Below are 16,087 nucleotides of genomic sequence, written 5' to 3'. Positions count from 1 at the left end.
AATATTTTTTTTTAAAAGCATGGCATCAGATATCTTCTGAATTGGGCTTTCTCTAAATGTGGTTAATAAACGTGCAAATCGTCAAAATCAGTACCGGCTTGACCTCATCAAAATACTCCGGGGTCTGCCCAAACAACACAAATAAAAAAAAAACATTTTTCAATGGGTTAACACACATGGAGCAGCAACACATAAAAAGAGAGCATACAACAATTCTGCCAGGCGTTCATTCTCTCTGTGCTGTTGGAAAAATAATTAAAACTCCAACGTGTCCGTTTTACTGTGTTTTTTTTATTTTTGAATTTTACACACGCATCTTTGGTTTATTATGCAGATTTTAACTTTTTATCTTTTTTCTTTTCACATACGAATGACCTAGCCCATGTATTGTTTTTAAAAATAAAATATGAGCACAAAGGTTTGTCCATCCTGGAAATACCGGCAGTCATTCGGAAATGGGCACATGCATCTGCAGTATACTGTAAATCCAGCCTATTGTATCAAATTGATCCTTCATGCTTGAAGATAATAATGCTAATCATAACAATTAAACCTCTAGGGGGTGCTCCACAACATTTTTTTTTTTTGGTACTGGTATGTGACAACTTTACACTAACAAATTTATCGTCAGGCCCGATGTGTGACGAAAGTTTGGTGAGTTTTTGTTCATGTTTAGGCCCTCAAAAATACAAGCTCGGGCCCCAATAAAAAGGCGACAATGTTGACTGTCCGCTTTGGTGTGTTTATTGTAATCAAGTGTGTGTTTACTCAAGGATGTTTTCCTCCATGCCGTGGCCTCCTGAGTTAATTAGAGGATGGCATGTAACTGTCCTGGCTGCTTTTTTCCTGATGAGCCATTGCGATTCTCGCAGTGTGCGTGGGAAGGGGACAAGCGCCGTAATGCGTCACAGGCCAATATGTAGGCTCATTAAGGACCGCAGTCAAAGTTCGCGGTCTTACTTCAGAGCTTTGGAGTCGAGCAAAAGAGCTGTGAGGCTGGCGAGCATGTGTTTTCCCACGAGGGGGTTCCAATTGTCAAATGTCACTTTTTAGCACCCTGACGTTCAATTTGTGGTGCAGAGACCTTCTCCGTGTTTACCAAGAAATAATCCGAAAATGTATTTGGATTTTTAAAGTGGAAATCAACCCAAACATATTTTTTTCAAGAATATGTTCTATGCAAGCCCACTAGTTGAAACAGGGCATTCTGATAAATATTGCGTTTGTGGAATAAGTGTTAATCCACTCGTTTTTAGCCATCTCCGGAGCGACCATTTTGTCTTCTGTCGACTGAAAATGACGTCACAATGCTCACAGCGATCAATCACGGCTCAGATTCAGAAGGCAGGTCAGCCGTGATTGGTCGTTGTGAGCAGTTGTGATGTCATTTTCAGTCGACAGAAGACAAAATGGCCGCCGCCAGAGATGGCTAAAAACGGGTGCATTTTGCTTCTTAAAGTTAATTTTATATATTTTTTTGAAAAGAGTTGCCATTTTCTATTTTATCCATTGATTGTGGAGAAATTAGGAAATAAATAACTCCATGAATAACGCCTCTCGTTAAGTAGGCCAATGGCCGCCCCCCCTATTGTGCAGAACACTTTTATACTTTCACAGGTTGAAGTGGACAAGAGTAGTAATGTGCATTTGCATTTTGGTGGCGATCGGTTGCCGTTTTAGACAACAGAACTGACAAAGCGAGCTGTATTACCACGCTTGCCTCCCTCCCGTGACGTAGACAGCTAAGACCGAAAACATAACATAAGCCACGCCCCAAAAGGGGGCGGGGCAATTTGTCGTAAATATAATCACAAAAAAAGAACATAAATCACGACAGTCTTTTGGGGGGGCACTTTAGTACTGATGTCATTTTTACATGCAAACCTATTATATAAGTACCAATGTTAAGATCACCCAAGTGTCCCTTTAATTTATATTCCCTAAACGCAAAATTAATCAGAATGTCGGGTTTCAGCTAGTGGGCCTGCTAGGAACATATTCTTGAAAAAAATATGGTTGGGTTGACTTCCTCTTTGAGGAGCCCCAACATGCCCGAAAACTACATATTTGCAAGCGTGTTTATCCTGGTGAAAATGTTTCACTGTACAAATAAATTTAAGTTGCAAGTTTTGTGACAAGATACCACTGTACTTGAATTTTTTTCTAAGAAAAACACATTTCGTGTCTATAAAACCCTATAAACACAAGACAGATTAAGATTTAGCACTCCAAAACGTACTGTGGCGTGGTGATCTAAACTGGACTGTACCACTTGGCGGGGGGTGTCGTGTGCCAAGCAGATGTTCCAGCCGCAGTGACCGCTGTTTTTGTCTGTGAGTCGCTTCTAAATTATAAGTGGGGAAAGTGCAGGGTGAGGACATTTCAAGTGTATCTCCAGTCATGTGCAGTGCGCTGCTTTTTTGATTTGTGCTGCTTAACATGTTAGCACGCTGCGATCAGAAACAAAACTGAGCAAGCTCCCACTCTGTGGTGAGTCAGGCCAGAGATTTATGTCAGCCGTTACACAGAGACACAGCCAAAGTGAGAGGTCGCCTTACTTTTAAGTGTTTCTCACGATTTCACGGCCCTTAGCGTTTTTTTTTTTTTTGTTTTGTTTTGTTTTTTTTTTACATGCGTGAGCTTCCAATAAGCGGCACATTCAAAAACGAATGATTCGATTCAAATGTATTGCACATAAAAGGAAAATAAAATGATACCAAAATAAATGTTCAAATAAAAACAATTCCACAAGATTAAATGCAAATGTTTCTTACCTCAAAGGTAAATACAGCCGAACTAGGGCTGAACAATTAATTAAATTCAAATCAACATGGCATTGTAGTAGAATGCTAATTTCAGCAAGGCAAACGCAAAAATGTTTGTGGTGTTCTGAAGTTGAAGGAAATTTAATGTAACGTTTTTACCTCTTGTTGGATCAAAATCTTAACCCGACGTGCTGGGTCAAATCCGCAACCCAATGTACTGCGTATAAATAACCCAACATTGACTTGATAACTTTTGGACCCAGCGCTAAGTCAGCTATTTCACTCAGTTTGGTTTACTTTTCACCCAGCACTTTGAAGAGTGTACAAATTGCGTAAAGAAACTGAATCATTTGTCTCCTTTAGGTCTTTTGTATTTTACTTCACCGAGTGAGTCACAATGGAACAGTTCTCACAAGCGAAAACATTTGTCCTGACGCTCGCATGCTAAAACTCTTAGCATGTGTATAATCTCTGCTCTTCCACTGTTGATTCTTGGAATTTTGGTCAGATTTATAACTTGTAGTCTTTCTGTTTAAAATCACACATTTCTTCCGTGGCCTGTACGGGGATGTTGTCCATCACTGGATTTTTATAGGCGTAAAGTAAACGTTAGGTTTCCGTTCACGCTCAACTTTCGGAAAGAAAATGGTCTTTTTTTTCAAACAGCAGCTTCCTACTGTCAGATTCATCATTGTCATCCCAGCACATAACGGCAACAATTATGATGAGCATGACCGGTGGTGGGAAGTAACAGTATAAATACATGGTACTGCACTTTAGGAAATTTTTCATTGTATCAATTATAAAAAAAATAAGTGAGGACACCTACTCGCATTTAAAAATATATACATTTCCTTATAACTTTTTATAGGGCAACACTGAAGAAATGACAATGTATAGATTGTAGGGGTGTAACAAAAAACAATTTCATTGCATCCTTGAATCGTATCGCGAGATACGGATTGAATTGTCTTTTGTGGAGAGATGTGCACCCGTAATAGCTTGTATAACGGTGTAAATTTGCTGTCCGTTCAAAATAACTCCACATGGCCATTTGTGTCTAAACTGAAGGCAACAAAAGTGAGCACACGCCTAAGTGAAAATGTCCACATGAGCTCTAAATTGCCATTTTCCCTCCCCACTGTCATGTGACTTGTTAGTGTTTCAGGTGTGAATGGGGAGCAGTTGTGTTGAATTTAGTGTCATTGCTCTCACACTTTTTTACTGGTCACGAGAAATTCGATATGATATCTCATTAATTTAAAGTATTATTTTTTTTTTTTATTTCTGGATGTACATATTCAGAGTCAGAGTTTTTTGTTTGTTGTTATGTTTCGCAGAGTGTGTGTACTTTTGCCTCCTCTGATGGTGACCATGACTCTCATGTCGCGTGTCAGGGTGAGGACGCTTTTGTTTGTGGAAAAAAGCAGCAGCCCTGCTGTTCACGATTGAGTCCGACATGGAGATTTACGGCCGGTCTCTGGAGGTCTCATGTATGGCTTCCAGATTGGCCGATATGATTACATATTTGTGCTTCGCAGAGTGCTTGTCAAAGAATGCAATTTAGCATTTCGGCGTTGACGGACAGGCAAGCCGAACCACCCGAGCCACCTTCCACAAATTGCCCCTCCCCCCTTGCCAATCGCCGCACCCAGAAAAAGGTTCATTGTGAAGGCGGCCAGCGAGGCCTGCTTCTGGTTAGCGCTGCATGTGAAACGCTTACCTTCCTCCAGGGGTTGCATCTGGAGCTGGTTTCCTGTCTGAGGGGAGCTTTTTTTTTTTTTTTTTCGCTGAGCCTTGCCCGGCTCTGTGATTGGGCTACGCTGAGCCTTGATGGATCCCGGGATGGTAAGAACGGCCAAACGATGATCGGTCAATCAGCCGCGCGCCGATTTAAACCAGAACCCTGTGCGTGTGTGATTGGTGGGTGCAAGGAGCCAATGAGCCAGCTAACCTAAATTCTCCAACAAGCTGAAACAAAGAAATGTGGACGTTCACAATTTGCATTGCAGTACAATACATCTTTATTGCATACGTTATTTTAACGTAACAGCTGTGTTTGAATATTTGAGAGAGCCAATTTTAACTTTGTTTTGATTGTTATTCTATAATTACGCATAATGGTCCCTTTCAAGCATAGCGGCAGTAGAGTTAGAATCTATAATAATATGTATTTCCTGATATTACCATACTAAGGCAGTTGGTATTAGTTAACTGCACTTGAAATATTATACATAGTTTTTTTTGTTTTTGTTTTTTTAGCACGGTCCTGAATGGTTCGGATCTATTCGAATAAGTAATGCATGTTTATCACGGAAGATATTTTCCAGACCTACCCGCAATTGGTAAAAATCCGTGAAAAGAAAGAGACCACATTAAAACATAAAAAATATGTTCCCTATGGCTGCACAATATATAGATTAAAAAAAATATTGTCATTGTGATAATGGCCCTTGCGATATGTGTATCGCAAATGGCAAAACTGGGGAACCAAACACCCAACCGACCCCAGTTCATAAATCAAACAAAAGCCCCACTTGTGCTATCCAAAGTCTCACGGTTAGCCGAGATCCGCCGTCTCAACACCTTCCCATCAGAACACCTTCAATGTGTACGTGTGTGTTGATATTTGCTTCAGTCCTGGAAGTCGGTCGGCTTCTCTGGATTTCAAGCTGGCTTCTCTCTACCTAAGGCCTCCATTTCCTGCCGTGGCGCCATCACGACAGGCCGCTGACAGCAGCTTTTATAGAGCTGCTGAGGAGAGCCAGTTACGGCCCGTGCTAGGAAACATGGCACAGTACAAAGTGGACATGCAACAGATGTCAGAATGAGGGTTTGCAATGATCAGAAGGATGGACAAAATGGGGAAAAAAATGGTCGTCTGTTCTTCAGGAGTTCACCTTTTGTGTGCTCCAATTCCAGAGTGAAGTTTTAAAACTCATTAGCGTAATAGCACAGTTGCCTGACTCATTATTGGAAGGTTTCGGAAAACAAGAAAAAAACCCATTTCAACAAACAAGAATAGTCCAGTTACCTGGATTCGACCTTTGTCGTGACCTGGATGACTCAGAATCGACACACCCGCAAAAAAATGTTTAGTAAGCACATTGGTATTTTTTTATAATTAAAATATATATTGGTAATACTTGAATGTAATATTATGTAACCTAGTGCTATTTACTCCATTTAGCAACAAAGTCGATTTTAGCCGAATAAATTGACCATTTCCATCGTATCTCTGGATCTATTAATGTATTAAATAGTCATTGAAAACTAAGTTATGGATGGATGGATGGCTATTCAAAAGTGACTATAGGCTTATATTAGTATTTGCATGCGAGCAAGAAAATGAACAAGCTGTAACCTTTGTACAGCTTTTTGTCGAGGAGCACATGTTGAGTGGTTATGAACTTGAACAAGGCGATATGTCAAATCTGTAGCGCACATTAAATATTTGGAGTATTCAGGAAGTAGCTCTTTGGATGGAGCTTGGAGTGTCGGCTGACGAATATATCTGGAAGATTCCTCACACAGCTCCTCTCCTTGCTCTTCTTCACTCCACTGTTGTCTTCGGAAAACTGTTCCTGAAGAGTTTATTTTATGAAGTCTCGCGAAATTTGTACGAGTCTCATGTTACAAGCCTTGGAAAAAAGGTTAAGCTAATATTTTCTGGACCAGTATAGCATTTTGTAGCACTTTTTTTTTTTTTTTTTTAACTAACTGACTCACTGGAAATTCCCCCAACCTTGGTGTCCATCTTGGAGAGGTATGGCATGCTGCAATGCAGCGAGATTACCTTGGAAAGGATGAGCTGGCTAGTTCAACCCGCAGTCATGTGACTTCTCTTCACGAGGGTCAGTCAGTCAGGCTTTGGCCCCCGTCCATCCCTGAGTCTTTGCTCTTTGGCTCAGTGCGCATTTCTTCTGGGTCAGACACTGGATCCCCCCCAGCGGGACCACCACTCTGCCTGAATTCTCTCAAAGCCACTCGCTCGCATTAGCAATGAAATACTGTACACCCTTTCAAAACAAACTCATTGTCTTGTAAATACTGTATTATCTCACTGCAGTGGTATTGTAACGTACTTGAAATTTCATTTTAACAGTCTTAACCGTCATACAAGTATCAGCGGGAGTTAACCGATTTAATATTTATGTCTAAAAACAAGCCAGTTACAGCAGATCCAAATAAACAATGTCTTTTGCTTACACAAGACTGGTTGTTGGAGGCTCTGGCTGAGGGTCGACCACCATTTTTAAACAAAATATTATTACATAACACAAATAAAACATTTTACCTTTTGATCTCCATTGACAAACAACTTAGTTAGCTAGTCCTTTGTTTACAACAAGTTGGTCGATACAGGCGTCTCTGTCTGAGGATTAACCACAATTTTCATTGAAAATAATAACAAATAAAACACTATCTATTGATCCCAATATATAGACAACCTAGTCATCTAGTCATTTGTTTACAAAAAGCTGGTCGATACCGTCTCTGGCTAAGAGTCAACCATAATTTTCATGGAGAATGGTAAATACAACACAAATAAAACATTTTACCTTTTGATCACAATTGACAAACAAGCTAGTTAGCTCGTGCTTTGTTTACAAACAGCTGGTCAATACAGGCTCTGGCTAAGAATTAACCACGATTTTCATGGAAAATTGTACCACATAACAGAAATAAAACACTTCACCATTTGATCGCAATTGACAAACAACATAGCTAGCTTGTCCTTTGTTTGTAAAAAGCAGGCTCTGACTGAGGATAAACCACAATTTTGATACCAAATATTATGACATAACACAAATAAAACATGTTACCTTTTGTTTGTCATGATTGACAAACAAGCTAACTATCTAGTCATTTGTTTACAAAAAGGTGGGCATTACAGGCTCTTGCTGAGGGTCATCCACAATTTTCATGGAAAATAGTAACACAGAACACTTCAACCTTTTGATTGCAAATGTAGCTAGCTAGTACTTTATTTTCAAAAAGCTGGTCGATACAGGCCCTGGCTGAGGATCAACCACATAACACATCCAACACACCTTTTGATCACCATTTACAAGCAAGATATAAAGAGAGTCAATGGTTTACAAAAAGCGGGTCAGTACTAGCTCCAGGTGAGGATCAACCCGGAATGTAATGAAAAATGTAATAATATAATACATTAAACAGTCTTTTGATCACAAGTGACAAGCAAGCTAGCTGCATCAACCAGCTTTTTGTACACAAAGGACTAGTTTCTCTAGCTTGCACACTTTGGTGGACTCAAATACTCAAAACAGATCCAATCAAAAAAGCGGTCAATACCAACTCATTTTTGTTCCTTTTTCTTCCCTCCCTCGTTCACGCTGTTCATCAGACAGCTTAGTTAGTAGATCCCCGCCCTTTTGTGTTCCAATTCCTATGAGCTCATCCTTGTTGCGCGAGCACTCAGCCTTTTATAAACAGTCTGGCGATCGACAGTATGCCATCTCGGACTCCGGCTGCACATGTGAGGGAAGGATTGGGACCGGTTGTTGTTGCGGCCCCCAAATCAGGTCACTGGTCTGAAACGCTGCCCCGAAATGTTGGCAAGGGCGGAGCTTGTTGAGTCGCCCTGCCAAGCAACACAATGGGGTGTTACCTCAGTGGCTTGACACACTATTTTTTGCCTTCAATGCGCACTGTTTTGCCTAAATTGAAGAGTGGTGTGGCCGTTAGGGTTAAGGCCTGTTGTTTCTATTCAGTCAAGCCCCACCGCAAAAAAAAGTGACCATGCTGCTTTCTGCTTTTTGTTAAAAAGAAAAATGTGTTGGTAAGAACGTGAAGTGGAACTGAAAAGTGCCACGCTGCCTAGAAGAGGGAATTTTTTTATTATTAAATGGAATTTAAATTTAAGTTTAAACTCAGCCTAGTATTTTCAGATATCTTTGGTCAAAATTGTTCTATTTTGATACCTTTTTTTTTTTTAACTTATTTTTTTCTTACATTTTCCCATTATCTTCTTTTCTAATGTGTTCATATTTTTCATCTATTGTATGTTTTTTCTATTCCCCAAATATTTTGAGCCAGTATTTTTGTATTTTTCGTTCAACATTTATTTTTCACCTAACATTTTTGTTTTGTATTTCTAATATTTTAATATATTTTTCCTGATGTGTTATGTATTTTTCATCCAATATTTTTCAATTCTTACAATACAATACAGTATTTGTATGTTTATATGCCGCTGTTACAAAGCGCCTTACAGAACATTTAACATAACATAATTTCAGATGCAAAAAAAAAAAAAAAGTAATTCTTGGCCTTGGAGATAGTATCAGAAATGTAACTTAAGGCCTTGGTGGAAGCTCTACTGAGTGATTTGACAGTATCCGCTCATCATAACCTTAGCACGTATCTTTGTATATCAGGCTCTGGGAGATGCCGACTTCCCTTCGGTGCTGAGTCAAATGCTGCCCTTGATGAAGCCCCGTGGAGGCCAAGATGGCGGCGGCGGCTTCGCCGAGGACGAGTGCGGGCCCGACGAGCTGATCCTGCTGTTGGTCTACTTGTACTCGCTGGCCGACGAGGCCCAGCACGCTGAGCGGGAGGATGCCTGGCCGAGGGACAAGCTGGAAAAGCTGGAGAGGGAGCTGATCGGCGGGCTCACGTTGGCCATCACCAGGGAGACCACACTCAGCCCTTTGCTGCAAAAACTCACAGGTGAGACAGCTGCTGCCTGTTGACTTGACCACATTTACTAAGTACAGGTACTACAGGTCACTATTTGACATTGACTTTAGCGGGAGGATGTTCTTGAGCACCTCAGTCAAAAATTGTCGGTATTACTAGAAGTTAGTAAATTCTCAGTATTTTATATATATATATATATATATATATATATATATATATATATATATATATATATATATATATATATATATAATATTATTGTTGATTATTAATTAAAGAGTAAGGTCTCTAATACAAATTTATTTGACTAGCATGTAATATATTTTATATATTATAATTATAATAGTAGTATGATAATAGTATTATAACTATTAGAAGAATATATGTAATTGATTTATTTGTATTAAAAAAATTTTTTAAAAAGACCCACGGCAAAATATTGGTACTGCCACTGAAAAAGGCACAAAAAAAAAAAAGCACCTTTTACAGGCTGTGACTGTCTGAACTGCATTAGGCCTTCACAGCCATTTCTTCTTTCTGCACACCATGGCCACAAATGCCGAAAAGATGTGCATATACCCCATAATACCCTTTAACAAGCCCTCAATCGGCACAGTAATGAGCGTTGTACCTGTTGGGTCAACTTGCAATAGTGTGTGTATTTATAGTCTGGTATGTGGCGGCGCGTATGAAGGTCGACTATATAGATGGATGGATTGTCCACGACCGCACTGCAGTAATAGCGTCTTTAACCTTGAGCTTACACACTCCCCTTCTTCGTAATTACAGCTAGGTTTAGTTGTGGCCTGCCCGTGCACCTTTGCGCATACCCTCAAATAACACACTCATATTGCTCATATATGGGTGGTAAATCTATGTAAAGTGCTAATAAAGGCGTGTTCTTTATTTCTCTTTCTTTCCTTTCCTTTTTCCTCCTCATGCAAGTTGTCTCGCCTTCCTGTTCTCCGTTAGGGGCCTCGCCTCCAAACCCTCGACTCTGCGTTATAAACACTTCATTAGAAGTGACCCCGTCGTGGTGTGCCAGCTGTGTTTTAGTCAGCACGCGTGTGTGTGTGTGTGTGGGTGGGGGTGCGTGCGTGTGTGCGTGCGGACCTCCCCTTTTTGAACAGTGTGTACACGCCAAGTGAGTTTTTATGAAGTAACATGAGGCGGAGAAAAACATTGATCGTGACATCGCCCACCCCCCTCCCCCAATTAAAGCCCTAAAATGAGAACCAGACATAGTATGGAACCTGGTCACCACGAGTGCAGTAGTCGGGGTTCAGCATAGTACGAGCCGTAGAACCCGCCCAAAATGGCCGACTTCCTGTTCGACTTAGGACAAGGGTTCTTGAGACATATTTACAGTTCCCTCCAAAAGTATTAGCGCGGCAAATACTACAAAATGGTTTTGTAGACTTCCGAATTCCTTCTGCTTCTACCGTCATGTGTTACTAATCAATAAACGCGAGTGAACCCGTTCCAGTAGCATCCAAGCCATGACATTATTCCACCGTGCTTCACAGATGAGCTTGTGTGTTTTAGAGCATAAGCAGATCCTTTTTCTCTCCATATTTTGGCCTTTCTATCACTTTGGTAGAGGTTAATTCTCTCTCAGTTTGTCACAAGTACTAGCACTGACATTTTTTTGCTAAACTTAAAAAAAATGTTTTCCACAGTGGCACTTTTATCATACCAGTACGCAATCAAACCTTACTAGTAAACTCCTGTGCAGCACGAATAACACGACCAGCCTTAACTAGTAGGCGTGTGTCAAGCTCTAGTAGTCTCCAATACCTTACTAATAACACCAAAATGACCATTAGGAGTTTTACCTCACTAGCAACATGTACAGTACTGTAGTTGTTCTACGAGTATGCCAAAGCTGTCCCACTATTGTTCAAATGTCCGTCGTTTTACTAGTGCGCTCGAGTCTGCTATAAAACAGTTTGTCCTTGTACTAGTATGCTCTGTCGTCAGACTCGTCGCTAGTAGGACAACTTCGGCATAGGACTACTACATGTTACTAGTGAGGTAAAACTGTCCACTAGTCGACAGATGTGTGCTACGAGTACTACTAGTAATGTTCAAAATATCTACTGCGTACAGTCTTGTGCTTCACTAGTAGTCCGCATATGACAATTTTGTGTACAGTTTTGCTTCACTAGTAACATACTATAATGCCAATGTCATACAGTAGTGGAAAAACACTTTACTAGTAAGACAGTCCATCTACTAGTGCGCTCTCATCATTCTACCGGTTTGCTAAAATATCTTACAAGTGAGGATAAGGGCGTGCTACTACATGTAAATGTGAAAAATAAATGTGAATAAATGCTCCAAAGGCTTCCCATAGACGCGCTGTATCAGCGGAGCCTGATTGGCTGTTGCCACGCTGCTTGTAAATGCCGCTGTTGCGGTCTGCACGCTGATGTCGCCGAGCCCCGCGGATGTGTTTCCTGTCAGCCGCGGTGGCGTTTTTGTTGTTTTTGGTGCGCCTCAAACATCCTCCTCAGCAAGAGAGGAGGCGAGCGGGCCAAGCCAAACCTTCTTAATTCCTCGACTCGGGACATCGGCTCAGTGCGATGAGGCCTGACTTTGACTGCTGGGAATGGGGACTAATGCCCACTCCATAGATGGGAAAGTTCTAAATAATAAGAAGTGGATAGGCACAAGGTCGACCTTTTTCACTACAGCTCCGTCAGCAAGCGGACGGTAACAACAAGAAGCAAAGACATCCTGAAATGAAATGATTGACCCCGAAGTAGAGTCGAGACAGTCCTTGACATGTTCTTGTATATGGGCTGTACCATTCCTACCATACCTTTATACAAGACTAAATGCCACACACAGCTAGCTTGGACCAGTGGCCCCGATGCTAGCTGACTGTAGCAAGAGAAATTCCTTGATCCGCACCAAATTTGAATAGCTTCTTCCGCCGCACATGCACTAGCTGTCTGTAAAGTTGTGTAAGAATTGGTTAAGTAGCGCTAATGTAGGGTCACTGCCCCGCTTGACCCCGATGCAAGCGGCCTGTAACAGCAAAAATGAAAATAACTTGATCCGCGCCAAAAAGTGATGCAGGGTTCTTGCTGATTCAACGCTGGGTTTGTTATTCATCCTGTCCTGCGTGTGTGTTTTAAGAAAGACTGTGAGGGACGAGGACGGGGTGGTAAAGGCTGGAGGGGTTGCCTCAGCGAGAGCCCCGGACCTCCCCCAAGGCGGCTGTTTGCCTTGGCGCGGGCCAAGTGATCGACATGAAAGGAGTCACATTGGACTCCGTTTTATTTTGCCTACGTCGCAAACTTTTTTTTTCTCCTTCTCCTCTTTATTTTTCTTATTCTCCCTCATTTCCTTTTCCATGTCTGCTTGCACTCCTTTATTCCTCTTCCTCCACCGCCACCACCATGGGGCTTCCTCCTCTTTGCCCCAAAAGAATCCAGGGGGGGCTTGTCGCTGGAGGAAGTGGAGCAGAAGTCGGTCGAACGATCGCGCCTGATTAAATATGTGCACCGTGTTTTTGAAATTAGTCTCAATTATTTTTAATTGGCGGTGGTTCTTTCACTTCCTCTCAAACTCTCAGCACACACACACACACACACACACATACTGTATAAACACATACAGTGCATACTCATTGGTAAAGCAGCAGCTATTCTTGTTCCCGCTAGTTGACTTGATCAGATAAGCTGGTGAACACTGAGCACTGGCCGTAATTAAAAAGAGAGGTCCATCACAGACCGTCTAGCTCCTCAGAATCTGACCACACAGCAAGCTGACCCCAAGTGGTGAGCTTTGTGGTAGGGGTTTCACCGTGGTCACCGCGATTGCCTTTTTTTATGTCCACTTTCCCATAGGAAAAGAAAGTGTGGTCATACTAAATCCCTTATTCACTGCACAGGCAATGTTTTCAGTTCGACATATTATGCATTTGTTTTCACTTCTTGAAACACTTCTCAGGTGTCATGATTAAAATACAGAGTTGGGTAAAATACAGAGTTCCTGTTTGCACACGCACCGTATCGCAATTTTTATTTATTTTTTTTACTTAGGCCGGGCGATATTAACTCTTGTAAAATGGGCAAAAATCAGCCAGTTTGTGCTTTTTTTTATAGACAATAAAATATTACATCACGAGACAAAGATAGATATTCAAATACCCCTCACCCCAAAAAATGGCAAAAATGAGCTGATTCTTTTTTTTTTTTTTTTTTTTACTGTTCTAAAACATACAAAGCAGCTGCATATTCAGTTTTTTATTCACATATTTTCCTATATACCAAAAATACTAGTATATTAGATATTGGGGAAAAATATTTGGGAAAAATACATACATTACCAGAAATAGTTTGAAAAATATTGGTAAAAATGTAAAAATATTGGAAAAGTAGATGGAAAATAGAAGAATATTAGATGAAAATGGGAAAAAATGTGAAGAAATATTAGGATGAAAATAGAATAATATTGAATCAAAACACAAATATTCCAAAGAAATAGAAAATATGATCAAATATTTTTGTTCATTAATTCAATATTGGCTGAAAAATACAACAATATTGCATGACAAAAAAATAATGGACAATAAAAGGGGGAAAAAATACAACAAAAATTTGAAAATACAAATTGGAAAAATATATATTACATGACAAATACACACATTACAAAAGATACAAGATAATTAGGATGAAAATAGAAATATAGTCGACGAAAAAACAAATATTAAATCAATTCAAATGAATGGGATCAATATAGAAAAATAAGACTAAAATATATTTAAATAAATCACAAACACTGTATTACAAAAAATATATAGTAGAAGAAAAGTATACAAATTAACAAATATTTTGGGGGAAAAATAAAAAATATTAGACAGAACCACAATAATAGTAAATAAAAATACAAACAGGAAAAATACAGATGAGAATAGAAAAATATTGGGGGGAGGGAATTAGGTTGATGAATCTGTCCTCTGGAATATCCTGAAAACTTCCCATCAATATACTGTTTTTATGGTCAGGACAAAGAAACAACAACTTTAGCTCCATCTGGTGGCATTTTGGTATCGAGGAACAATTTGAAGTGAGTTGAGGGGCTTCAATTAGGGTAAAAAAAAGTCATTGGCTACCATCTTGTGGATGCATGTGAGTATTGTGCAGTGCTGGTCTTCAAACATCCGTTGCTTAAAAGGAGATCAATGCTATTTTTTAGCTAGTCTATAACATTTTGCATTGTGCGTTAGCATTAAGCTAGCAGACTTTCTTAAGTTAATTTCACTTTGTGTAACTTTGTTTTATGTTTAGTTTGACCCAGTGGGAACTGTTGTAAATTGTAGGGAATCAAATGCATCATTATTAGTTTACATTTCAAAAAAATAAATAAATGAAAATTGAAAGAAATACAGCGTGATGATGCTCCAGAAAACCTTGTCTGTCATATCCGAGTCGGTGCGGTAGCGAGGCGGCGTCGCTTTGCGGCTCTTCGTGTGCGGTTGACGCCTGTGTTTGCTTTAGAATTCCTCTGCGTCTTATTTACGACAGGAAATGCTCGTCATAAAACGGCCCGTCTGTCCGCGGGGACGTGTCGATGGAAATAGGAGACAGCAGACGGCAGCCCACGCGCACTCATACGCGCGCAAATACGCGCCACACAAGGGCCGAAAACACATTAGCACATGCGTACGTGCATGAGGCCCCCGCACGCGCGTCAGCTCGTGAGCCTTCAACCACTGGACATCGCTTTTACATGTGACGCTTTCCACTTAGCTGTGTAATGCAGGTGCTGCAAATAAATTCCCTTTTGACACGACTCATTAGCAGTACAATCAATGCAAATGTGGCAAATGTACCCAGAGTTTGGTAAAGAATAATTTGATTTTATTGCACCTTCGCTACAATCCACTTCATAAAGTGGCGGGAAAATCTCGCTCGCTTCCAGACCCGCAAATGTATTTTAGCGTGCGTGATGGCCTGCGCCCTGCGTGACTGAATGACGTCATCGCTAGACAAGACCCATTTCTTTCGTGCAGAAAGACAGTGGGTGTGGCTTGCCAGACACATTGCCCTTCACACAAAGGTCCACCAGTGGACAGTGAGCCAGCTATTGGGGAAACGTGGGCACTGCAAGGACAAGTTGATATCATTGAATGATTCCGATTTCTTTTTTTTTTTAGTTGGACAAGTTCGGCGGGCCGGATTAAAAAGGCAAACTACGGTATGGCCCACAGGCCGTAGTTTGTCCGTGCCTGTATTAGACAGTATAAGGGTGCATGCTATTCACAGGGAATTACGGTAGTTCTCAAGATTAGTTGGAGTTACAGTAGCTAGGTGCTCTGCTTCTTCTTGCTCTAAATTACGCTGCATGTCTTCCTTGAGAGCTCAATGCTGCCTATTGCATATTGTGGCACAACGTGGTACTACACAGAAGGCGTGCAACTCTAAATTCGGACTGTCCTTTTTACATAGTGTAAAAAATGATCACTTAGAATAAAAAAAATAAAGAAAAAAAGGAAACACTGTCCACGTTGCCTTGGTGCCTCGGAATGGCAGCAGAAGTGTCATTTTTGCGCAGAGATCTCATTGTCGTAATGGAGAATTCCTCCAAGGCTCCGCTGCACCACCAGATGGAAGCTCTCCTGGCGCTCTGTGCCGGACCGGTCA

At 40.7% G+C, this 16,087-nt stretch overlaps 1 protein-coding gene across 1 annotated transcript in view; it reads left to right on the top strand.

Annotated features, from left to right (window-relative positions):
• The window catches only part of scfd2 (sec1 family domain containing 2), a 91,322-nt gene that overhangs the window by 41,351 nt on the left and 33,884 nt on the right, over window positions 1–16,087 (top strand). Inside the window, exon 6 of the mRNA XM_086047749.1 lies at window positions 9,170–9,461. Coding sequence (XP_085903875.1) covers window positions 9,170–9,461 — 292 coding nt within the window. The remainder of the gene's footprint in view (window positions 1–9,169; window positions 9,462–16,087) is intronic.

This window comes from Filicampus tigris, chromosome 12 (genome assembly GCF_054856515.1).
Source record: "Filicampus tigris isolate MCC_2025a chromosome 12, RoL_Ftig_1.0, whole genome shotgun sequence".
Classification (NCBI taxonomy): Eukaryota; Metazoa; Chordata; class Actinopteri; order Syngnathiformes; family Syngnathidae; genus Filicampus; species Filicampus tigris.
Note: the sequence above shows the minus strand (reverse complement) of the source record. Positions and strands in the feature narration are given on the sequence as shown.